General features: G+C 43.7%; 1 protein-coding gene across 4 annotated transcripts in view; it reads left to right on the forward strand.

Annotated features, from left to right (window-relative positions):
- The first annotated feature begins 19,282 nt into the window (after nt 1–19,282).
- Nucleotides 19,283–26,864, forward strand: part of LOC311432293 (uncharacterized protein) — a 239,213-nt gene continuing 231,631 nt past the window's right edge. For all 4 annotated transcript variants that reach the window (XM_084510556.1, XM_084510555.1, XM_084510557.1 and 1 more), the window contains exon 1: nt 19,283–19,830. In XM_084510556.1, coding sequence (XP_084366682.1) covers nt 19,642–19,830 — 189 coding nt within the window. In that variant the 5' untranslated portion in view covers nt 19,283–19,641. The remainder of the gene's footprint in view (nt 19,831–26,864) is intronic.

Raw genomic sequence — 26,864 nt, forward strand, 5'->3', positions numbered from 1 at the left:
CAATACAGTGTATAAAGGGCATCTTGAGGAAATAATTTATTTTGATTTTTCTAAAGGATTTCTGATAAAATCTCTCACGAGAAACTACTAAGAAAAATCCAGTAGCCATGCAGTAAGGCCAAAATTCTGAAAAGAACTGAAACTGAGGAAGCCCAAATCAACAAGCTTTTAATAGATAGCTTCTACACAGATTACGGAGGAATTCTTACCAGGCAGTATGGAACACTTAAGGCAAAAATAACATGGCGTGGTTTTACTCAAAATCTTTTGCCCGAAATACTTTACCCTGATCTAGTGATGATGCTACTTAGATAAGAGATTTCCAGGAAATCTCTCATGATTGCATTTTCATCAGAATTAGCTGTGGTAGGACGGCTGATGTGTTTTAGGTACCCTTTGATTTTAAACACATTCTTTTGTTATATTGTAGCTTTGAAGCATCAGACTGACATTGCTGTGATCCCATCTTTTTGACTTTGGTGCTTTGTTTTTGCCAGTGCCACTTGATACAGCTCAAGTGTTTGTGAGGATGTTTAGTAAATGAGATCAAAAAACCAGTCTGGCTCAAAAGTAATCCCTCATCCCCTCCAGTGAAGAGTTAGAGGTTTGCCAGGCTACTTTGCTGATGCAGTTCACCATGTAGCCATGTAAATCCATCTGATGACACAAAAGAGGGGACGGAACTACCAGGAATAGTGTCTGCAGGGGACTGCTTCCTCTGGTGGCAGCTTCTCCTTATGCTTGCTCCACATTATTTTTGAAGCTGTGGCTAACTCCGAGTAGAACAGGCAGTGAAGTCAGTTATAGCCGGTGCAGACCTGAATGCTGGTAATTGCTAGCACAGATGGAAATGCAAATGGTGAGAGATCTGTGACAAGCGCATTGGTGAGAGATATCCTACAAGTGTCCTAATAATGTATGATATGTATTTGGGGAAAATTAATGTAGAGCTCAGGCAGTTATACTGGGATCCATTTCACTTTACCTAAGCTTAACAAACTGTCACACTGGTGCCATTAATATACATATATATATATCATATACATTAAAAATTATTTGAACTAGTACAATTTTGTCTGCACTATGCATAGGTCATGATATGATTAGAAATACTAAAAAATGCAGCCAAGCTTTATAAAATGTTTGAAAGGTTACAAAGCAAAATATAAGCATGCACAGTGTACTCTGTTAAACATATGTGTTAATATAACTTTTCACATGTAATAAAAAAAAAAAAAATCCTCATTTTTTTTTCCAGTTGGTTAGAAGTACCAGAGACAAGCACAGCTGCTTAGTTAGGTTAAAAGCTAGGCTGCAAGTCATCTGTTCCACAGAGGCAGCAAATCTTTCACCATTCAGAGAAGTAAATAAATAGCTTAAGCCACTTACGTATATTTTTGCTGAAAGAATGTAGAAGTGAGAAGGATGTAACAGAAAATTAGCTGGTTTTTTGGTATCTTGATTACACCTGAACATTTTGACCAAAGAAGGTGAATGATGTGTACTGGAGAGGAGTCCTCTCCACGTTTTTCACTATTCAGGGACTCGTAGCTGGTGGGTCACAGCCAAAGCATTGTGAAAGGTATGGGTGTAGTACCCAGTCTGGCCACCTACAAGATGTGCAGCACATCATCTTGTTGCAGCTGGCTCTCAGTGTTGCAGAAAAGTAGCCTGCACAGTAGTATTTTAGCATGCCTGGTCTAGCTTAGAATTATTAGTTCAGTTGTGGCTGGGGAGAGCAGTTTCTTCAGAGCAGTCGGTTTGTAAAAAGTGTCTCTAGCTATGTTTACCAGCTGAGAATCTTCTGCTTAAATTTAGTAAAACCTGAGCTTGTGAACTCTTTGGTGATACAGGGGATGCGGGCTTGGTGACGGAGGATCAGAGAGGTGCCAGCTCCTCTTAACACAGTGCCCTCCCCAGGCCATCAGTGCCACCGCTTATGCAGATCGCTCTTCAGGCAGACAGATTTCTTCAGGTTGCATGCTGCAAATCATCACTGAGAATGCAAGGAAGGAATCTGCACAACCTCTTAAACGTGTCTTATTTAATGCAGTCATTAATAATCTGAAAGAGGGAGTGTTAAAAAGAAGATAGCAAGTTTCACGGATGATGCTAAATTAGGAGGTGTGAATATTAGTGAAAACAGAGCTAATACAGAAGAGTTAAGAGGTTACAAATACAGGAAAGAAATGAGTAAAACAAAGAAAGTTTTGCTTAGAAAATTCAAAGCTAATTATAGAGAGAAAAATAATTTGAAAAATGTTCAATATGAGAAATATGGAAAGTAGTACCATTAAGGAAGGTACAGGGACAATAATTGAACTGCAAATTGGATAATAATGTGAACTGGAACATGGAAGAAAACAAGCAATTTGATTTGGGAGGCAAACTCTTTTCTCCAGCTCTCTGATCCGCAGAGCCCATAAATAAACTGCCTCATCTTTCAGGACAGTGCATCTTGTTCTCTCAAGTTTACCTTGCCAATTTTGTGAGCTGGTTGCAAAAGAGGATGCACCACCACAATGCAGCATTTTTGCTGTGCACAAAGTTAAGGCACGATGTGAGCTCCCTTGCTACAAGCAGCAAAATGATAGCCCCTCTCCCTATTTCATGGCCAAGATAGAGGCAGTCCAGCTGTGAGTGGCAGAGGGGGAGGCTGGGTCCCTTTTTCCTTGGTTGTAGGTCATTCCCTGCAGACAGGGTCACACGGCGGGGCATGCTGCCAACCTTCGAGCTGCAGAGCATATTTTCCACACTCATATTTTCAGGTGCTGCACAGCACTGCAGCTTCTCTCCAGCACTGGAGGAACTAGAAAGGAACTGCAGTGCTGCACACAAGTCAAGGCTGAGCGAGCAAGTTGCTGGTGGACATTGAGAGGGGAAGTGGAACACCAATAATAGCACCGACTGTCAGGGTTTGGTGCCATGCTTGTAGTTAAGCACTCCAAGCTTTCTGTTCTCTGGAAGTTAGAGTTGAAAAGAAAATCTTGGAGGTTCTGGAAGGGTTATTTGGTGGAAAAGTGAAAAAAACTAAACATATGTTCATGAATATGATTATGTCTACACTGGACCTTAGGGACTGGACCACAGAGCTCCCTTAACCTGCTGGACCCCTTGATGTGTGTCAGTGCTTTGCATGGTCTATGGGACATCTGTAGCTTGGTGTAAGAAACCCTATGGGCTTGGAAAGGCTTCTGGGGCTCAGACAACCTGCAGATCCATCTGCTTTTGCATTTTGCAGCATTGTGAATCTTCTTAGGAGGTCCCATGGCTGGCTAGTCTCTGGCTGTATTATGTCACTGCAAGGCAGTTGATGCTTGGCCAGAGTACAGCTCAAGACAGCAACATCCTCAAACTTGCTTCATCTAAATGTTCAGTCTGCTGCAAATCTATCTCACTTAAAGTTCACAGTGAACCTATTCATATCCAAACAGCGTGGGCCTGCGAGTACCTGCACAATTTAGTGTGAGTAATAGTGAAGGAAAAGCTGATGTTAGGAATTCAGATTTTTAAGAGACCTTGGATACACAGCCTGTGTGCCAAAGCCTGCTGACTGTACTGGAAATCTCCCCTGCTATTGTCACTAGAGCATTGTACAGCCACATTTTGTTGTGCACAGACACCCAAACACAGACCGTGTGCACAGCTATCGTCTTGCAAGAGCGCTGCCAGGTTTGAACAGCTTCAGTTTGTGCCGTGGCTCCATTCATCCCTTCTGGCTGCAGGTATCTTGGGAGACAATGGCTCAGCCTGTCTCCCTGGGCACTCTGTGGCCTTCCTACCTTTCTCAGAGTTGCACTTGACATTTCAATATCCAAAACTTGATTATGCACGATACGTCATGTTGACTTTCACACTTGAGTTGGAAACCAAGAAGAGTTCGATGTTCTTGCCCTAAAGAAACCGAATATTTCAAAGGACTGAGTCTGAAAAAAAAATCTGAAAAAAAAAATCATGACATGAAAAATATGAGACAGAGTAAATAATTTTAAACCAGTGCAATATACGTATTTTGTAAAAGAAATATAAATACCCTGCAGTATTGATAAGCTTGGCAGACAGACAGAAACCCATTACAAAAAAAAAAAAAAAAAGTTCTAAAAGCATGGAGAGATGTTAACAGTTGTCCAGCTGTTTGGGAAAAAGCTGTATCCAAGTTCTAAACACTAAGCTGCAAAGAGGCAAGGGTCTCAATGTGTCTGCAGCTGGGAAGCTGAGCATGAACACAAAATCAGTGCCAGTGGAATACTCTCTCAGGGCAAAGCCCCATTTTATCTTATGAATCTTCTTTATCTTCTAATCTGAAGCTGTACGAGTACAAATGTGGCAAGTGGATGTACTTTGTCAGTCTTTCTCCAGCTAGACGAAGTCAAGCCTTAGACTAAGTTACTCTGAGATTAATTCTGGCAGAAGTAGAAAGCGCAGTGCTGCTTTTTCCATCTGCACTTCCTTGGATGTTTGTTTTCATCCTACCTAGATTAAAAGCCTTAATTTATCCAGCATGGTCTCTAATGTCAAAACTTGTCTTTCTATAAATTGTTAATGCCTACTAATGCCTATACTAATGCCTAAATGCCTATAAAAATCTGCTAGCATTATTACATTCCACCCAGTCTTTTATATATGTATTTGTTCTTTGGAGGAGTCATCTTTGTTCTTTCCTTTTTGGTACAGCTCCTAGCACAATGGGGCCTGATCTGTCTGATTTTCTTAAGTTAAAAAGTTCTGTAGGAGATGTATGGGGAGTAAAAGTTTTAAAATAGATCTATGCCATTTGAGCTTCTGTGCTTCACTGCGTGATTCCTATTTTAAAGACAGGGTCAGATTCAGTGAAATAGTGGGACAGATAAAGGAGGGACTACATGAGACTTCTGCCAGAAATAAGATCCTCCATCCACGGTCCTGCAGTCTCTGAGACCAACCTATCATGTTGGGAAATCACATACCTTGTGTCAGCCTTCATTTTTTTTTTTTTTTGAGATGAGAAAAAACAGGGACGGAGCGTCACAACTGTTTCTACCAAAAAAAAAATGTAAATCTTTGAAAATCTCTCTTCTTTAGCAGTTTTATCAACCGCCACCCCCAACCACAAAGCAAAGCTTACTGGCCTGGTGACTGGAGAAATGCAGCAGTCGTCCAGAAGGGCTAAACAGCATAGTATTCTGCATTTATTTTAAGAGAAAATTGCATGCATATACAATTCATAAATGCACATGCTTTCATATATGTAAGGAAAATGCAAACAGACCTCAGCAAATGATACTGTTGATGATTTAAGATTCCATAATCCCTTTATAGCCCCTTAATAGGTATTATATGCAGCAAAAACAAAAAAGGAAATTTCCATTTTAACCAGGCCTCTTAATCCTGAGAAGTATTTAATCTTTTGGAAATGCCTCAGTGGCACATTGCTGATGGCATGCAATAAAGGTAGTTGACCTGTCCCCCATGGAGCAAACCCAAGGCAATCTGCCTAATCTCATCCTGGGAAACACATCCAGCATCGCTGAAACCGGAGAAATCACAGGGGTATTTTTTGCAGATGCCTTGCAAATGCATACACAAAAAATTATTAAAACAAGCTTTGTTCAGTTCACAGTTTAGCCTGTTTGAAATATCTCCCATGCCCTTGAAGAATAAAGAAGCCAGCTCTAGTTAAAGTCTGTTTTCAAGATTGTCTGCAAAGTGACTCTCATCCCCTCGAGAGGAAATAACTTGATCCCCACAACGCAGAGGAAACAGCGGTACAGTCAAAACTGAGAATAAACACACATAATAGGTGGTAGAATAACAACTCCTTATATTTAAGACATTATCTTTTTCCATTATTAAGTGCCTTCTGATATACAATTTTGCTGAATTTTAAGTACTCGGGCTGAAGTTTTCCATGGCAGCTGTGTGCCTGAGGCTGAAACGCACACAATTCTTTACTTGCTTTGGAAGGCTGCAGCGAGGAGCCCATCTCCTCCTCCCAATAAGTTTATAGGAAGATATTTTTGCCCCTATGAAAAATGTTTACAGTTACCTAGAAAACTTGGTTATCTCCATGTTCTGGAGCAGCAGCCTGGATTTGGCAAGAGCTATCCTATGGAAAGCTGCCTACATTTGGCTTTCCTTTATAGCCCAGCTCTCTTCTCCAAAGATCTTCATTCGCACTGTGGCTGCTCCTCACCTGGCCTGAATGAGCCGAGTGGGACTCGGTGCAATTCCTCCTCTCTTTGGCAAGTATTGTGGTTTGGGGAACAGAGCTTGTAGCACGAGATTCTCTCTCTTTTAGTGTCAGAGAACCCCTGCTGATGCCATGGCAATACAAAGAAAACTGCCTGAGTAGGCAATGGGTTCTGGATCTGAGACAGCTTTGCACTGCTCGGGCACTTTCTCTAGAGTGCGTGTCAGAGGTCTGTGCTATGCACATGAAAACTCAAGCCAATTGAGAGTACTTCCATGTGATATGACTTATGTCTATAATTTTTGGTTTTTAAAAGCTAGGAAGTTGCACCAACTTTCCAAACATGGTCTCAATTTTCTTTAGGCTTTTATGAATAACATATACTTACTTCATCAGTTCAGGATGCCAGCTTTTTCACTGAAACCTGGATATGGGTTGGTCACTCTTAAAATACTCTTACAGCCTATGTATGTCCTGTCTCTATCATCACACTTCTCTACACAGGGAAATTAAATCAAAATACTCAAGGAAAGGCAGTATTTGAAACATATTCAAACTCACAGAGCCCATAAGACAGGAATATACGGGTAAGCCCAAAACACAGCTGCCTGGAAAATGTTCAGTGATGAGAAATTTGCCAGGACTGAGGACAGACACTCAGCAAATTTCTCTCTGGTCATTCAGCTACATGCCCCATTTGCTAGAGGCCTGGAGATAGGAATCAAGGCATGCTCACACACTGTGGGATGCTCTGTATTCACATGCTTGGGATGCGTAGCTGAGCGCTGAGGAGTTTCCTTTGCTTTTGTACAGTAGCACTAACCAGGCTATTATGCAAGCATTATACTCTTTTTTACTATTGACTTGCCCATTTCTCACCTACTGTCTTTCTAAATAACACTGATATTTACTTCCACATAAAATTGCAAGTGAATTTTTTAATGAAATAGAAAAGAATATTTTGACTGTGGTTCCACTAGGTACACAGTGCTTTGCCTTGGTAAATGTTCCTCGTGAGTGTAGTGTCTTACGACCACCGTCTCATAGAATTAAGAAAAAATAAATAAAGAAAAGAAACAAGCATCCAAGAGATGAATTCTGTATCAAGATCTGTGGAGTGTACAGAAACTCATCTCTGGCTGGGAAAACTAGTCATTGCCATGGCTAAGAGAAATGAGATGAGTCCACTCATAAATCCCAAGCAATCTTCGTATCTCAGACATCACAGCTAATGAATAACCATTTGTTTACAAATCGGCTGTACCATCCTCTGGTAGTTGAAAGTGTAAAGCTGGATTATATTTACCTCCTTCTGAAGCTTTCTATTAAAACTCTAAAAGATTTCACTTGGACTATCTGATGTCTTTAAAAATCAAATCCACCTTAATCCCTTTGGATATCATGTTAGGTACAACTTTTCTCAGGCTGTGCTGAAAACCTTGAAATATCACTGTGAGCATTTTTAAGGTTGTTTAATTGTAAGCCACTTTAAGTAATGTAAATTACCTGAATTTCCTTTAGCCATTAATTGTACTTAGCTGAACAGGCTCGTTATCTTTTGCAGACAGGATGAATAATTTTTCCTAAAACTGAGAGGTATCAGACAACTGGCAAATTTTCAAGATAGTAAACAGTGACAAGTGTTTCCTGATTATTAGAGATGATAAGCCATGAGAAGTAAACCTAAAATTTGAGTGAGCCAACGAGCACCTGAACATTAATAGGAAGGTGTTTATCCAAACAGAAGTTATGGATTTCAAGAGTTTTTAAAACTTTGCTACTCTTTGAACTATTTTGTTTTGAGAACTATTTTTTTTTTTTTTTCAGGTCAGTTAAAATGTCTGTTGATATACATTTCTTTCTGAAGAACTGGAATTTCACTCACTGAACGATCACCATCGGCCATAAAGACTGTCCTTTTTTATTTTATCCCTACATCCCATTTCTTTTAGTTCCCTCCTGAAGACAAAATCTCTCTGCTTGAGTATTAGTGAGGTAACAAGGGGCTGTATTTTAAATAGTACAGCTGACTTGGTTGCTGCGCCAAAATCTCAAGTTTTCGTTTTGGAAGAAGAAATTACTCAAGAGAAAAGTTTTCCCCACAACTTCCTAAAATATGCAATAGCACTAACTCGGCACCTTTTCATGTATTCACTGGGAGACCTGAGCCATGAAATTTCATCTCAAGAAATTAAGAATTCTTTCAGCTGTGCAAAGAATGCATACTAAACTTATTATCCAGAACCGGCACAACAATCCAAATGAGATCTTCCAATATCTTTTCCTTTTTAGTGAAATCAGGACCTGTAATTTTAACTTCCCAGCTTTTCTGAATTTCGGCTTGAGGGCACGTATTGCCAAGATGGTCCGAGAGCCTTTAAATTTATATCTTCTATGTCTGCTTCTCATGAATTATGAACTTGCTTTTCAGCCAGTCTGCCCTATCCATTTCAATTAAATTTAATATTGGCTCTCTGAATCAGGCTGCTGTTCTTTTAATACTTGTCCACAACCAGCTATACCAATTAGTGAATTTCTGCTCAGATTAATTTTTTGTCCCCCAACACTTAGAATTGTTACAGCAATCAAGGTTTTATTCCTTTTTTTCCCCCCCCTTGAGACTGCCTTCAGTTCTCTTTTGTTCTCCTTTGTCTTTCAAGAGAGTTTTACATTGACAAATACTCTTTGAGAGAGAGAGGGGGCGGGTATTACTTTTTCCCAATGCCATAGGGTATCTTGCTTGTGAAGGTTTTTCCATTTCATCCTGAAACACGTCAACACAGACAAAGCTAAGAACCAGGGATGTTTTGGTTTGCTGTCTAACCTCTCTGCCTTCTCATATATGTGGGTATAGGTGTGCATAAACCTATATATACCTGTATGTCAAAATGAATACCTATGCAGGGTCATCCAAGTGGATTTTTTAAAGAAACCTAGAGATTAGCTTTAATATTTTCTTGTCCTCTTAGTTTTTGTATGTGCTGCAGGTGTACTTGAAACATACTCAATACTTCCTGAGAATCTTCTCCACTTGGCATCCTTGGAGTTTGTTCAGAAAGAGTGACTGAAAGGCACTACAATCTGCTTGTGCCTATTTAGCCCTCCCATCCCTCTGAACCATGTCACAGGATATAAGTGTTTTTAGTAGGAGTCAGCTCTTACGTGAGAGCTTTAATGTTCTCCTTAAATGGCTTGTTTTGTTAAAACAGGTTAAAAAAGTAAAAAAAAAAAAAAAAAAGTAAGAAATGTTTTTTTACTCTGTAGACAAAATTTGTCATTTAATGTCAGTGTGATGAGAATTAAGAGGAAATGTGTAGTGCAGACTAGCTATTGCATACTTACTCAATAATTTTGCGTACTTATTTTCTTTTGAAGAACATTTGGCACCAGGCACTGTCAGGGTATTGGAGCAGAAGGCCTGTTGCTCTTATCTAGGATGTCAGTTCCTAATTTTCTTCCAATTTCTTTTAGAAAAGGCAGAAGAGAAGTGCATAATAAAGTAAGCACACAAGTAATTGTTCCAGAGCACTTACTGTAGGATTAGCAAAACAGATAACTTGACATGCTTATAAAATCTGTATAAATATAGCCAAGTATGTAAACTGTTATGTTTCTTATTACAAAGCAATAGAAATGCAAATTGATTTCACAGAAGGCACACAAAAATACTTTTTTTTTTTTTCTTGCAAAATTGTTTTGTTATTGAGAGACGTTGGTATGATAATACCATCAGAAACAGCAGGCAACTTGCTGCTGCTTAGTTTGAAGATCGGTGTTTTCCCACTACCAGCCCTGCTCAGGTTAATGCACTGCTGGATTATCTCTAATAATAGCTGGGTAGCTTCTTGACTGCCTTCCAGACAAAGCTCTTTCTTTAGATCAGAAAGCGTTCACTAGGTCTAATGCACATAAGCTGTGTCTTCTCGGACACACCGCTCAGCTCTCAGACTTGCATTCTGGTTTTAAGTATACTAAATCCTGCTTCGGTGGAGTGCTGTTTATCATACGCCGAGATGTGAACTGACTTTCATGAGAGCACGAGGTAATTTAAGAGATATTACTGCTCAGGGCTTGAATTCTGACTACTTTTACGTGTACGCAGGATGGTTTGAGGGCTCAGGTTTCACATGCTGGCTCAGCGTTCCCAGAGGAGCAGCGCTTAAATTCGGGAAACCAAATGTCAAGCGAGCTAGGTACAGGTAGATCAAAGGAGAGTATCTTTTGGAGGTTGAGAATAGATTAAGCTGCTGATGAAGAGGTGAAAATATAATCTCTCAGACTGCTGTTGGACTCCAGTTTCAACTCTTTTCTGCAGCTGAGTTTTCTCCTGGTGCTCATACGAAATGAGCTGAATAGCTGAACAGATAAGATCACAGACCATGAGTGAATGTGATTTACTGTGAGGGATAACATTGTTTCTTAGGGGCGAGCACAAAAGTTAAACTGGGTTCAGCTGGGCAATGACAGGTAGGCAGTCCAGTTCTTTACCCTGGCAGCTGAGTCTCATCTTTCAGAATCTAAATATTCACTGAAAAAAAAATAATAAAAAATCTTTAGCTTTTGCTAAAAAAATGTCATACACAAATGTGCAATAATTAATGAAGTAATCTATTTTAAAGGCAAAAAGGCAGAGTCCCATGGATCCTAGTGCGTGTCTCAGATCCAGCTGGGGAAGCTGGGACTGTGCTGATGCAGAATTCAGCAAAGGACTTCACTTAATGCTGAAGATGGCATAGGGAGACTTCAGTTGACTTAGTCCAGACTCACACCTGTCCCGATCCAGGAATTTTACTTGTGGTTACGCAACTGGCACCACTGTAAAGAACAGACATGCCGTGAGTCTTCATGGTAGGATCCAACAAGAGTTATGAACTGTGTTTACTTGTGGTAAAAGAACAGTAACTTCTCTGAAGTTGACTGACCACATACCGACTGTCAAAATTATGAGCTGCTTCCCTGTCAGTTAAAGGGCATCAGAAAGGAAGCAAACACATTCTAAGATCTACACGATGCCCAACACCTTGTTTGTTTGATATTAATTCATGTTATCTTATTTTGGTGTCATTGCTGGAAATAGATTAGGTTGTATCTGCAGCATTTTTTTTTAATTTTTATTTATTTTTTTTTCTTTTTACTCAAAGCCAGATTTTTGAAATATGACATCTATTTTTCCAGGTACAATTTTGAGCACTGCGTTTTCAGCAAGCAAACGATAAAATATACAGATATGCATACAAACCTCAGCTGCATGTGCTAACTGAATACAAACTAAGCACAAATGGGCTTTTACTGATGTAAATTCTATCATTTGCTTGTACAAGTGACAGTGACAAACAACCACACACACCAGTGATTTGCATGCACAAAGCTAAAGTTTAGTCCTGAATGCTTTTTGAGACCATAAGTGTCATACCCTGTTGACAGCATAGTTGACCTGAGAACATCAGCTTCTTAATCAAAACATTTCCTTGCAACTTCAGTTTATTTTCTTTATATTCATTACCATGTCTATTTATTTTTAATCTGTCATCAAAACATCTGGTCTTTGAATGGTTAGGCTGACTGTTGTCTTTTGCTGCACTATTGCTAATATGCTGGCTGGCATTGCTATTCAAGTCTGTTTGCCTAATTTTGGGTCTAATCCTACTCGTTTTGAAATGACTGGACATCTTTCCACTGGCTTTTGGATTGTACACTCCTTGGGGCAGGGCTGTGTCTTCCATTGTCTTCTGCAAGTGCAGCACTCAGTGATGGTGTCCAAGAAATACAAGTAGTACAATAACCTATTCTTTCAAGGAACAAAAGAATGTTCTTTTTGATGCATTGCTCTTTCATCTATCTTGAGTTTGCCATTCAAAGTCAGAAAACCATTTGAAGGGTTTTCACTTTCATCAGTTTCCTGGGTTTTTGCATCTTACAGTCTTCTCATGTAGCCTAATTAATTTGCTTCATATACAGTCATTCAAATGTCTGTTTTTAACTACAGTTGTGGGTAGAAAAATTAAACAAAAATATATTTCGTATGTTGCTTTTGGAAAATATACGATATCCCACTCAGCAAATGTCTCTTTAAAATTTCTGCTATTTTTTTCTATAGAATTTTGCAAAAACAGAAATAGTGGAAATGTGCCCTTTATAATTAAGTAGACATTGATAGCTCCAAAATACACATATATTGCAATTATTCATGGAATTTTAAATTAGTTTGGAAAGGGAAAGTTCAGAAACACTTTTTTCTCTTTCAAAGCCCAGTTCTTCATTCCACCTTGTAATCCTCATCTCGAGGTTTAACCTAGGCAAAGACAGCAAAGCTAAAGATTAATTAACGTGGTGAAAACAATACTGTTTAAATATACATAGCCAACTCATGGGATTCAGCCACTTGCAAATGATGACCTGAATATAGTCAACAAAACTTTAAGACCCTAAATTCATGTCCCAGCAGTCAAGTAGAAGAGTAATTAATCATGTACATATTTGTTGTCATTTTTTAGTCTTAACAAGGTGTAATGAATGATGTTTGGTCTTATTTATGCTTAAGCATATCTTATTTCTTTAATTTATGCTTAAGCATACTTACTTTTTTTATCTAAGAAATTTGGTGAATTTAAATATATTTCCAGTCTAAAGAAGGAACAAGGACAGGATGGGGCATGCGTCAGCAGGGCCAGAGAACAAGCAGAAGTTGGAAAAAGGAGTCAAATTGAGCAGTATGTATTGATTTAAAAATTAAAAGAAGAGACATTTTAAGAAAGTGTTCTCGTGCATATCGTTTACACAGATATTACCAAATGGATTACTCATGTATTTTCATCATCAAGAAGATTCCCCAGACTTCGGTTTTGACAGTTTTAAACAAAACCCATCACCCCAGCTCAAAACCGTGTTTGCATATGTATGCTACAAAAAAAGAAGATGCTATTAGCACATTGAGCCCTTATGCTTCTCTCTCCTACAAGAGGCAGAAGTGGTGAGAATAAGAGATTGGGAAAGCCAGAAAAAAAAAAGAAAAAAAAAGAAAAAAGAAGAAAGAGATAAGTGGAGCTAACCACCTGGCATTGTCCTTAGCCCATGGCAGGTCCCAGCTCTGAGGCTGTTTCTCTAGGACCCCACCGGGTGTATCAGAAATAAGGTGTAGAAATACTTGATGGCATGGAAAACTGGACAGGAGTTGGCGCTGCAAGGACCAGCACAAGTTCCTACACAAATCTCGGCACTGAACACAGCTGAGCTGTGTGTGTGCACTTCAGGACAGCTGGTGAAGCAGAAAAGCTTCAATTCAAAGGGCCAAACCCACACCTGGTCCTTGCAGTCTCTGTCTTCCCCCACCAGTGGCACTCTGAGCTCCTGTGGACCAGTCCATCCCCACCAAGCCCAGCCTGCCCATGGGGATGTTGTTGTATCCCTTGCAGAGCATTTTCCTGCCTTTGTTCCCGAAGGTTTAATCTCTGTCAATGATGATTTGACCTCCATCAAGAAATAATATGAGCCCATTCATTTCTTCCTTGGTTTAATGCATCTCCCTTTTGGTTATTTGTTTCTAACATTTGATTATAGTGATTAAGTACCTTTCCCCCTGTTTCCTAAATGAATTGAACTCAGTGGATATTTTCCTTTTCAAAAGACTGAAAACTAGGTGAAATTATTCAAATTGGCACGGATCCAGGCATGCCACAGGAACTGAGAAGACTGCGGCATCGCCCAGTGAAAATACAGATGCTTGTACAAATTTCTCCCGTTTGCCTCGGAGCTGCATTTCCCTCCTTTGAGACATCTTGGTTAGTCCTTCTGGTCCACCCAGCCATGTCCTGACTGCAAGCCCAGGCCAACTCTTGGAAAATGCAGCAGAAACAGTTGCTGCTTCTTCCACCTCACACAGCAATTTTGAGCGGAATGATGCCTTGCGCACACCCTGCAGAGCAGATACTTAGGTGTTAAAATCGTGACAATCTTGTGGAAAGTGAGTGCAGGAGGAATGAAATCCTGGCTATGGCCAGAATGGTTTTGTCTGTCAGTTACACAGAATATAAACTGCGAGGAGCTGTGTTCATGTTTAAAAGTCGTGAAGTTTATCAATTCTGTTTTGGCTTTCTAGAAAAGGAGCTGTAGGAGCTCAGGAGACCTCCCAGGGGCTACAGGATTTTTTGTTCCAAAAAAAGGAATGGAGATAAGTCTTTAAAAGGCTCAAAAAAAAAAAAAAAAAATGTCACTCAAGGCTTGAGTTGTGCAGCTGTTCTTTGTGGCTTCAGCACTTTTGAGTAAAAATGTTCGAATGCAGGGGAGAATTGATACTATCAAATTTGGGGGTGGAAAGCTAGAAGGCGAGATGCTTTTGAAAACGCAGTTTGTAATGTATCCATTTTCCTATCGGGCTGTGTTGAGAATAGTGGAATTCAAATAGTATTTTCAGCTTTTACTCTCTAAGCATATCCACAGCATGTCTTTACATCCCCATGCAACAGAATTATTTTAGGGTAGCATTTCCTACGCGCATACAATTATAGACTTTCTGAGACACAAAATACCTGCACAGAGAGATCTCCAAAGCTCCAGGAGCTCCCAGGTTTGCATCCGTGCAGTAAAGCACCTCAGAGAACAGACGCGGAGATCGATGGGTGGGAAAATGACTCAATGAACATCTGTGTCAGCCACTTTGAAATGTATAGTACAGAGGGAATTATCGATAAGGTCAGAGTCTTCATGAGAAAGCAACTCTGTTTGCAACTCCCAAGCAAGAAACGAAATAGCTTGGAATGCAAGTTGACAGATACGGTGTTGAGTGAGGCCCCAAGGAGCTTGCGTTGACAACAGGAAACCTTTGATTTGAATTGTCTACGGGTGGTAAAAGGTCAAAATTATTCAAATGCTGAATGCAGTGGGTAGGTGAATCCTGAACCAACAGATAGGTGAAGCAGCAGAAAGGCAAATGCTGCATCTCATACAATCATAGCTGTATTTTTATACAAAATCACATATATCCTACCAACTTGTAGTCGCCATTTTTGTACATTTGACATACAACGTTTACAGTTTATCCACAGTAACATAAATGTGCTTGAAAAAGACATGAAAATCTCTTTGAACAAGAAACATTATGCAAATAAACATCAATAAATAATTTAGTTCATTTCTGAGCAGTTATCTTAAAACTGCTCATAAGAAAGTGATAAAGAAATTGCTAAATGAAACAAATGATAAATGACCAAAAGAAGAGACCATGGAAAGGACATAGAAACTTCTTAATCTGAGTACTCTGTGATCTTAGGCAAATCATTGAATTGTGTATGTCTTCTCATCGTTTCTGGCCTTATTAATTAGGACTACAGAGGATTCCCCTGCCAGGTGGCCTGCACAGAACACTGTACTATCGTCTGATCATAACCACGAACAAGAATGGAGCAATGGCACCGGGTTCTAGAAGAAATCTTTGCCCCTTTCCATCGAGTCTTCCTGATTCTCGGCCTGTAATTAAATTCATAGTCTCATCACTCCCAGATTTTCAGTTTTTGAGACAAGAAGGATGTCATTGTTCCTGAAAGGTTTGGCTTTTGTGTTTTAAAATTCCAGTTTCTCTGGAATCCATTTAGTCACCTACACCTGTTTTATAGCACAACACACAGCTGCAAAATATGCAGGAACATGGAGCATGTGCTAATGAATTGTAGTATTGATTTCACCAGCAATATTTTAATGCCATTTCTCTTGAAAAATGAACAATAGGCCTGGGCTCAGAAACTCTTAATGCATGTTGTGTATGGTTATAGACAGTCCATAGTCAGTAACGTAGTTTGTTATTCTATATAGAATTGAAAATATGTGCTGTTTTACCACAGTGAATGAGATGAAACATCCATGCTATTTTTTTTTTTGGTTTGGTTTGGTTTGTTTTTTTTTTTTTTTTTTTGATCTGTCAGCACATCTGGAGAGCACTGAACACAATATTGCTTTCTTACACAAGCAGCCTTGCAGGGGTGGGTTGACTTGTCCTCCGGTGAGTCCCTGGGTTCTGCTTTTCACTGTGTTGGCTTCCAGGATTGCTGACTCCTGGTGCAGGACTCTGGGGTGCCATTTGTCCACCTCAGCTGCCAATATTACTCTGTAGAGTTATGTTTGCAGCTTGACATACGTACTGAAGGTACGGAGAACTTTGCATTATGCAATACTGCTTAACTGTTCAGCGCTGTGGTTTGTTGCATCACTAGGGTCTGTGGTACCACTCTTCTCTCAGCGCTTACCAAAAATAAATCAGGCTGAAAGCTCGGTTGCTTCTGCTTGGACCCAAGGAACCTGATACTCGTCAGAAGGACCACTTAGTGGTGTGGAAGGAGGTTATTTCTCTTATCTCCTCAGCCTGCTAGTTCAGGTTTTGTTTTCCTGTCCAATCTGTTAGTGCTCCTAGATTTGTAGTTCCTGTTTGTTTCCCATAGTACATTTGTCCAGAAGACCATCATTTCTCTCATGGAAGTTTGTGGTGATTTTTCAGACCCTTATCTTAGTCTGAGAAAATATGTTCTACTTAGGATTCTCTTGAAATCCACTAAATAATAGCAGCTGGGCAGAAACCTGGGTTGTGCAGAGAACAGCTGGGAACACTGCGGTATTTGTAATAATTGTTTGTAATGATTTTATTTTCGCAGTGGCATGCTAAACCTTTTCCAGTAGAAAAAGGAAAGATGGGGAAAATAAAAGGACAAAAAGAAGAGAGGAAGGAAATGTTTGAATTCAAAAGCCAAGTACGGATCTTTGTACTGACTTTCGTACAGTCTAGGACCTGCCCTTCTCTTCTTATGCATGAACATGTTCACTCAGACCATCTGAGAAGCTTCTGTTGGCTTTGGGGGTTAAACTTTCTAGGATTAGAAGCAGAGCGGTCTGAGTCAAGGGCCCCCACCTCTGGAATTAGTTTTCCTTGGTTCCCTGCCAATGTCCAGCCCCAGTAAGCTTCAGAGCACATGGCGAAATGTTTGTATTTGGGTTAGCTTCCCTCTATTTTTAGATGGTTTGGGTTTGCTTTGAATTTTCCTTTAGAGATCTGAAGACGGTAGATGGGGAATTGCCGTTTCCTAACAGCATTATTTAGTATCACCCATCGCGGGAAGGTTTCTATGTCATTTATTAGTAATCCTGGAAGAGCATGCTGCAGCACCTGGATGAATGATATTTTATTTTTACTTCTACCTCACCGTTTTCAGCCTGTGCTACTGGAAGTGCTTTGGCCCAACCTGGAAAAGCTCTCGAGCCCAGACTTTGGTTCCCTGTGTGCGTTGCTGGCCCTGTTGTGCATGGAGGGAGGTGGCAACTGCAGAGGCTGACGGGCACTGGGGTAACTTGCCACCCACGTGGGCTCGCAGCTTCACTTTGGGCAACTCTACAGCAAATTCCTTCCTTGCACGTGTTCTGCGGCCAGCACGGCCATGTGGCCAGGCCCCCCAGCATGCACGACTGCTCTTTGGGAACAAGGCTAAAGCTCTGTGGGTGTCCAGGATCTTTAAATCCTCACGCCCCAAAATGTAGGCTATATTTTAATGATTATAAATAAGTGATTGTAAGTAGTATTTGACTACGAACTGCAATATTCAGGGCTCGATTGTCTTATTATGTACCTCAGCTTTAAACATTGATGCTGACAGTTTCAGTAGGAATGCTCCGTGTTTGCACCAATCTGGGAAGACAGTAGGGCCCATGAGTACTCGATGTGCTTTAAGAATAGAAACAGGATCTTTAGAGATGTGCAGTTTTAATACACAGCTTAGATTTGTGACAAAGACATTTTTTTCTCCATTGCGAGATTAGCTCTTGCCCTTTGTCCAAGCACCTTGTTGCAAGGAGACGTGTTCAGGTTCCCCCAGTAACAATCCTGATGGGGAATAATGGAAGCCAAGGCGAAGAGCACGTGGGCATCCTGCAACACCTGAGGGTCACCCACGTACCAACACACCCGGGGACAGATTCTGTGCCGGTGTAACACAGCTCCTGAGGAGGTGGCCCAGTGCCTGCGGAGCGAGGAGTTGTGGCTGCAGAGGTCAGTGCCTGCTCAGATAGGGCAGATACGGGGCGGAGGTGTATCCTGGTGCTGCAGCCTGTCTGTGGAGGTTTCCAATGAACTTTTGGAGCAGCTGCTCCCAGGACAATGTGCCGATATATTTAGGAGAGCGGGTTGGTCACCTGGTGGTGCCCTGATTTAAGAGCGATCTGCTCCGCGCTCGGCGTGCACTTGCTCCCAATGAAGAGGGGAGTAGCTGGAGCGGTGCCTTGGCTCAGGCACCACCGAGGCGGTTCTGGGTTTGCTGTTAAACACTCCTAATGAGATTGCATTTTTCCCTACCATGTCCAACTTCAGGCTGAGAAGGATGCGAACACGAGGAACGAAGTCATCGCGTGCGCGCTGCGGTCACGACCGATTTAACAGCTTCCACGCGATTTTTTTTTATTTTTTTTTTTGGCTTTCTCTTTTATTTTTTGGGGAGAGCTGGTCCTGCTGTAGCTTTCCTGCCTGAATACGCTCTTGTTTTCCTCCTCAGCCCGGCTCTCCTTGTGCAGTGCTGCGTGGCGCCGGCAGCCTGAGCGAGAGGGAGCTCCAGTCCCACACAACCGCTCCGAGCAGCCCCCATTTGCCATAGCGGCTGGTGCCGGGGGGGAGCTGTGAGGGGAGGGGGGGGGGGGGGGGACCGGGGAAAGAAGGGGGAAAATAAAATAAAATAAAGGCAACAACCGGCTCAATGCTCGGCTCTTCTCGCCGCCGGCACCTCGCACAGGTCGGAAACCGCTCGTTTCGCTTTGCTGTATTGCGCTTGCCTGGGCCGTGGGCAGGGGGAGGGGAGGGAAAGGAAAGGAAAGGAAAAGGAGGGGGGGGGGGTTAACTTTTTCCTTGACATGACCGGGTTTTGGTCAGGAGCTCCCCGCCCGGCCCCGGCGGCTGCCCCTCGCCCCCACCCCCGGGCCGGCCCCCGCCGCCTGCCGCGAACTTGGTGCGCGGGGCCGCGGCCCCGGGGGCTCGGCCGGGCCGGGGGCAGGGGCAGGGGCACGGCCGGGGGCTGCCAGGGGGGCGAGAGAGCGGCTGGGTGAGCGCCTGGCCGTGCCGGGGGGGGGCGGCTGGGGGCCGTCGGAGCGAGGGCACAGCCATACACACACACACACACACACAGCCGCACACACAGCCACACACACACACACAGAGGCTCGCACAAAAGTGTGGAGGACCTAAGGGAGGCTTTGCAGCCGCCGGCTCGGTGCGGCGGAGGCGGCCGGAGCCATGCGTGTCACGGCCTCCTGAGGTGCTGTGTGTGTGTGTGTGTGTGTGTGAGGAGGGGGGGAGAGAAAGAAAGAAAGAAAGAAAAAAAAAAAAAAAAAAAAAAAAAAAAGAGAGAGCGAACGGAGAAAAGCCAAAGAGAGAGAGAGAGAGAGAGAGAGAGACGCGGGGTGGTGTGGAAAGTGTTCGCCTGCTTTTGTCTCGCCACGCAGTGAGCTGGAAGATGGAGATGGATGTTAAGGGAGTTTCTCCGTGCCCGGAGCCCATCCCCCCGGCGGCGGGCTCAGCCGCCTGCCCGCACCAGCGCCCGCCGCCCCGCGATGGGCAGCCCGGCGCCGACACGGGCCCCTCCGCCGCCGCCGACAGCGGGCCCCCGGAGCGGCGGCACGGCGGCGACAAGGACGACAAGAAGGTAGGTGAGCTCCCCTCCGCGACACCCCCCGGCGCCCCCGGGGCCGCCCTTTGTGCAGCGAGGCGCCGGAGGTTGGCTGAGGACACGGGGGCGGCGGGGCGGGGAGGCGCCGGGCTTTGGGGGGGGGGGGGGGGGCGGCCGCCGAGGAAGTTTGGCTCGCTCCTTCTTCCCCCCCTCCCCGTGCCCCTCGCCCCCCTCGCCATCGGCTCCGAGGGCCTGCTGTGTCATCGTCGCCCCGCCGTGGGCACGGGAACGAGGGGAGAGAATTGGGGCTGGGGGAGCCGCCCCCGGGGCCGGAGGGGGGCTTGGTTGGGCAGGGGGCGCCGCCGAGGGCAGGGGGGTGCCCGCAGACAAAAGCGCCGAGCGCTGCCACCGGGCGCTTTTGTCTGCGGGCACCCCCCTGCGGTGCCCTTCAGGCATCCCGGTGGGATCTCGGCGGTGAGCGGAGCCTGGGAAGCCCCCTCAGGGCGAGGAGGGGAGAGTCGTGGCGTGGCCGTGTCGCGATAGTCGGGCGGTGGCGAGGCGCGATCCGCCGGCGCCGCCTGCCCAAAAGCGGGGCGTGCTGAAAGCCCAGCGGTCCTCCCCGGGAGGGTGAGTGCCCCGAAATAGGTTCTCAACCCGGGGAGAAGGATTGCAAGCAGCCAAAAAGAAGCCTTGCAGCTTGCTGGGTTCCAGCCGCGTTTCTTCAACTAGTTTTCCTCGAGTTTTGTGCTGTTGCGAGGGGTGGCACAATGAAGGAATGCAAAGCAGCGATGCAATAAATTCATGCAGCGGCGGTGGCACGCCACGCGTCCGCATGGCCGGAGTTGCCACCGTCCTCCGAAACGCTGGGCATTTTGGAAAAACGCTCTCTGTAGCCGGAGACCCCCAGGTTCGTGGCGTTCACCTCGTCCACTTTTAGGTTTGTCACTGCTCGGTAAAATCCAGCCTATTGTTATAAGGCACGGAGAGTATCCAAGCCCGATCGCTCGAGCAGGGCCTGTACAGCTCAGGAAGGTGGATCCGGGGGGGTTCTGTTCTGAAAGCGATACCTGGTGCTTTTCCTATCGTGGTAGATGCACGCAGAATTTCGTCTCCCCCGAGGTTCTGAATATTTCATTCTGTCGTCACTGCATGGCACTGTACAGAGCTGAACGGGCTGCGTGTCGGCGATTGTTCCTCAGATCCCTTCCCTTGCACCACGCTCCTTGACGGAATCGAACATGCATTATTTCCCCGTAATTAAAATGGAGAGCCAAGGTTGCCGTTCACGCGAGTTGGTTGTGCCAGTGCCTTGAGCGTTTAAAAACCCTGCCATCAGCAGAAATCCATGCTACTTTCGGATGTGCCACACAGCCTGTCTAATGTTGTACCGGTCGCGGACATGAGGAAGGCAAACAATGTGTGACTGAAGGTGAATGAATACTAGGGAAGGCCTGATTATCAATGGTATGGCTAATTAACATCCTGCAGTATTGCAATTAACAATAATTAACAGTGTTGCTCTGTTTTATTTTGCATTTGCCTGATTTTTTTGGACGTAGAAAGAAAAGTGCTGCATTTTTCCCCACAGCTGTAGCCATGCAAAAGTACGGTGATAAATTCTCCCCCACCTTCATTTTTTTTTTTTGTTTAAATTCAATATCAGCTTCTCCAAGCTTGCTGTTGCCAAAGTGCTTGCAATGACTTTAGCTTGTATTTTTGGGAAGTGCTTTGATATTTCAAACCTCCCTAAATGTGTATGTATCTTTTCTGGATGCTGTCCCAGGGCAACCGGTACCTCTTAGTAGTGCAAAAGTATTTCAGGTATCTGGTAAAATAGTGGCACTAGAAATATGATCAGAAGAGGAAAACACATTAAAGGCGCAGTAAAATCCAACAGTATCGTGAAAAAAATATTTACAGCCATAAAACAACCCCCCCTAAATTGCTGGAACCATCATTTGCTAGGAACTTTCTAAATGGGCTGAAATAACAGTACCGTTGTGTGGTTGACCTTTAAACAAATGCCTTAGGCACCCTGGTGCATGCTAGAAGTGGAAGTGCTCCATGTGGAAATTGTAAAGAACGTGCAAGCTTGATTTCCCGACACGTGAATGCCTATCAATATCTAAATACTAAGATTTTACAAAATCTCATGATTCCACTGGCCGGGTGTGCTTTTTAGGATCACTCTTGAATTACAAAGAGCCTTACATTTTGTCATTCAGCTCCGTTTCCGTCAGAGGTAAAAAGAGAGCTTCCACCTAAACGGAAGTGGGTCAGATCATATGTGCTCTAAAAAAAGTACTTTTTGTCACTGTCCAAAAGGAACATTGCTGAATTAACTGAATTATTTCTTATTTCAGTGGAAGGTATGACTGTTGTGCCATTTATACGGATATAGTTTTTTTTACCTGCCGTGTGTTCATTTTTTATTTGCTTTTGAACTTGGGTAAAATTCTGGAATACGTAGATAACTTGAAATGTGTCCCACTGTCTTCAGCTGGGATGCTGACACCCGTAAGTGTATGCTTAAGTGCTTTGTTGGAGGAAGACCTGGGTTGCCTCCTCCCCATCCTTCTGCCTTGAAGTTATCTCTGACCAATGCATGGTGGCTACAGGTAACCTGCTGCAGCTGACACGATGGCCAGAGTTTTCCCAGGGGAGCTGCCTCCAGCTAGGACTTTGAAGCCCTCAGCCACAGCCAGCGTGTTACACACAGTCTTTGCACATGCTGAAGCTGCCAGGCCCTCCAAAAGTTGTTGCTCCGTAGGGATTTGCAGAAGTAAGCTTGCACACCCCAATAAGATCATTTTGTTTTGTTCTCGGTTTCCCTCGGCGTGTCTGAGGTTTGCAGAAATCATTTAGCACGGATGGTTTACAAGCACACCCAGAGCTTTCGCTGTATGCCTCCATCCCAGATATGAAAACCCTGCGGAATAGCTCCAAGGTGAAGAACCTTCTGTGTATTTACATGGAAATGAGCACACCAAGGTTACAGCAAAAGCAAACCTGTCTAGGCTGGGTACATTGTATTCCAGTTCAAAAACAATTTGCCAGGGTTTGCTATAAGGGGTCTGAAGTGTTGGGCAGGCTTATTTGGATGCCTTTTCCCTGAATGCGCCTCCGCGACGTCGCTGTGTGAGTGGTGCTCAGGTGTGAGCTCCTGGAGGGGAAAGCTGAGTGCTTTGGGGAAAAGCACTCAGTATTAGCTTGGGATTTCTGTTCTGCCGAGCACGTGGTGTGCTACAAAGCTAATGGTCAGCATCTGAGAGCCTTCCGCCGGTGTATTTACAGGGCTGCTGCCATCAACATGAAGGTGATTGCTCACCCGTCTTCCACAAGCAAAGGCTCAGGAAGAGTGAGAGGATCTTCAGGGCGAATTCTCTTTTAATAACTTCTCTTATGCATGTAGTTTGGTTTGGTTTGAGAAGCTGTATGTACCTATGTGTTTGCCTTTCAGGGAAGACAAAGCCTGAGAAATGCAGTTGGTGCTCGAAGCACAAGGTGGGAAGTTTCTTTCTCGGGGGAGGCCAGTCCAGTCTCGGGTCAGACGTGCTGCTCTTACCGCAGGCAGTACTGCCGTGCACAGGAGAGTAGTTCTCAGCCACCGTCTTTCCCTGGAGGTGTAGATGTTCTTTCAGATAACCCAGCCCACTGAACAACCTGAAGTTAAGAACCAAAGGCTGAAACTGCAATCAGCAGTGGATAAGGGGACCAGTCCAGAATGGGTAGGACAAAGAAAGCAGAGACAAGAGGACCAGTTGCTGATTGTAGCAGCTTCTCTTATATGTTAACAGCTTCATATAATTGTATAAAATGCAACATCTTGTTCTAGTGGGAGCTTCCAAGTGCTGAAGGCCTCTTGCCAGGTGTATTGTGGGCTGCGGTCCTGCCAAGATGTAATGCAGACACGAACAGTCAAGGTCAGGCCGTTGGCTGCCCAGGGACAGACAAATTCTTCCCACCCAGAGATGGGATAAAATTTTACTTGTGGCTGTTGCTATCCTGAGAGTTTGATGTCAGAGAGAAATCCCAGTGTATCTTTACAGTGTGGACGGAGCTGAAGAACAATGGCTTTTCCTCTAACTCATTGCTAAGAATGTTCCAGAAATCATTCCTCAATATCTACTCTGTCTTTACCACGTGCACTTTTAAGCACTTGTCCTTCATTCCTAAGCTGCTCTTTGCCATGCTGTGTGCCGTCACGACATACGTATTGATCTGCATAGCTCCGTGTCTTCCTGATGAAGTTGTCCGAAGAGAAGCTTGCCCAGCGCTAGCACCTTGTTCTTCCAGAGCTCCCAGCGCCTGGTGGCTGCCTGCGTGGTGGTGAGTCTGGCCCAGAGCCACGTACCCAGGCCATGCTGAGCCCCTCGTGTTCGGGTCCTTGTCCTGCAGGCTCCCAAGTCACAGCTGCAGTGCATGGAGGGTGCCTCTGGAAGGGGGCTTGGCCCTTTGCATCGCTGCTGAGGGCAGCAAAGCTCCTCGCCATGCCACTGACAGGGTTCAGGGAGAGGGGCCCAGGGGCCATCTGCCCTGAGGAGAATTTAAAACATTTCGGATTAAAAAAGTCAGGAGAGGTAATTCACTGTGAACCGAGAGCCTTGCTTTGCAGGCAGGGCTACCTCTGCATTCCCATGCGCTTCATGTACTCTGCCTCTCACACTCCTCTTGCTGTCTAGAGAGAGAATCCTTAGATGAACCTAGGATTTTGCCTTATTACAAAACTTAGCAGATGAGAAGAGATGAGAAGAATAGAAAGAGAGACAGGGAGAGAAGAAAAAAACAAACTGTTAGTACCTCTGCTGAAGGCAAGACTAATGAACTCACTATATTAGACATCAGAGAATCCATAAGGAGAAGAGATTTTGGGAATCAGGCCTCCTAATTTTCATAGCTCCAGAATTACTTGCTATCTCCTATTCTGCTATTCTTCCTTTTATTGATATGGGAAATAATGTTACCTGAAGTAGAATAAATGCACATTTAAAATATATTCATTTTGTAGTGACATACTAAAAGCCTAGGGTGTGGAGAACGAGGTCCTGCACTGGTTTATGTTAGAGTTAAAGCATAAGGTTGGGGAGGAAGGAGCTGACTTCTGCACTCTGCCAGTGTCTGTACTAAAACAACATATGTGACAGCATATAAGAAAGGTTCTTGAAAATCTGACACAGTATTGAGACATCTGAAAGAAGAGTCTGCTATTTAAAACAGTTCTTCCCTTAAATAAATTGCATGAGAAATGTTTTGGCAAAGAGCGAGCAGCTGTTTAAATTTTTCAACCAGCTGATCAATAAGTGGATGAAGCTTGAAAAGCCGATCATACTCTGGAAGGTTCCTGGGGTAAACACAGCGATGTACATGGCGATGCAGAGATTTTGTGAAAAGTAAGTACTATTCACAGTTAGTACAGAGTGAAATGAAGTGCATATGTAGTTGATTGTGTAACAAATCCAGGGACATAAACAATGAACATCATGGGTGGGAGCTGAACAACACTCTTGAGTCATCAGAAACAGAACCACAAATTTTGTTTGCAGAAGCCTGGCTCTCTGGCTAACGGCAAATTTGTCTTGGCTGCAGAGGGGCTGCGAGGATTCCCACTCAGGGGAAGATGCAGCATTGAAAAGGGCATTGTTATCTGCTCTGGGACATTGCCTCGACTCAGATGTAGTGGTATGTAGCTGTGCTTATGCACGCTGGCTGAAAAGCAGCCCTATTCAAGACTGCACATGACAGCCCAGAGCTCGGCCAGGGCATGGCATGCCCTTCTCAAAAGCCCAGTATTCACAGGAACTCCTGGCCAAGGGTTGAGTGCCAGCTTGTAACGAATCCGAGGCTCCAAACAATGGATAATCAATGAAGCTAGAAAAGAACAATGCCTGTGCTGTTGCATGCTATTCCCAGTGTTTTGCTAGGTGCTCTCGGTGTTTTTACACCACCTCTATCTGTGGTTAAAGCTCACCGTGCTGTGTTGCACTGTGAGTCCTTATCATTCTGAGTTTTACTTAACAGCTAAGAATGAAGTATAGCGACTGGTGTGTGGACTGGTTCAGTTTTTGTTTGGTTCCCTCTCTGGTTCTTCTCTGCCTGGCTGTAGCCGTGCTGCTCACATAACGGCTGGGATTATTTCCCAGCAGCTTGTGCTAGGTGGGTCTCCGTAGTGACTAGCTGCCAGGAGTAATTATCCAGTACGGGCATAAAATTTGCACAGTCTCAGTAGAGTTATTAGTTTCTAACAAGCCGGGGCTCAGAAAATACCCAAATACTAAAGAAAATGGGACTGCAGCTGTAAATAGGAAAAAAATGGCAACACGGGCACTGATGATAATTTCTGTGGAAGCAGTGCTTGGATCAAGTGCTAATGGGGTGTTTAAACATTATAAAGAAAAAGGGACAGACCTGAAAGGTATTATAAATATTAAGTATTCTACAGTTGTTTCTTTCCTTCCTCACTCCTTGCCATTTCTCCGTGGCTCTGGAAGTCTCCTCTGTCTGTTGTTTCATTTCCCCAAATTGCATTCTGAGCTATAAGGGGAATAAGAATTGTTCCAGAAACTATAGTAACCAGTGCGTCTTAACTGGGATAAAACAAGGCACAATTTGGCTCCTCATGTGGACAAGGACTGCCATGTATAAAATTTGTTAGACAGCCATGATTTACTAGAAAAAGAGTAATTCTTCCATGCCTAATGGCTTCTGCCATGAGTTTAAATACAGCTGTTATTTTCATTATACATTCGATTACATGAAGACCAATCTTGTTACAGAAGCAGAATGGAAATAGTTTCCTTGATTGAAAAACAAGTGTTGGGTGAATAAAAATTACAGACTCGAGCCCCAAAGCTTGGTTAATACACTTACTGTTCCCTTGGTGTCGGAGTCCACTCTTTGGATCACCTTGGCCTATAGTTTTGGAGTTTATTCCTTCCGAAAAGATGTTCTGCTCAACTTGATCAAGGTGACAGTGTGATCAACAACTGGAAATGCTGCGGGCAGATTATTGTATTGTAGATGTATTTCCACTCCTGGTTCTAGACCTCCTGCGAAGGATTGGTATCACTGGC

This window comes from Aythya ferina (genome assembly GCF_964211825.1).
Source record: "Aythya ferina genome assembly, chromosome: 2".
In the NCBI taxonomy this organism is placed as follows: domain Eukaryota; kingdom Metazoa; phylum Chordata; class Aves; order Anseriformes; family Anatidae; genus Aythya; species Aythya ferina.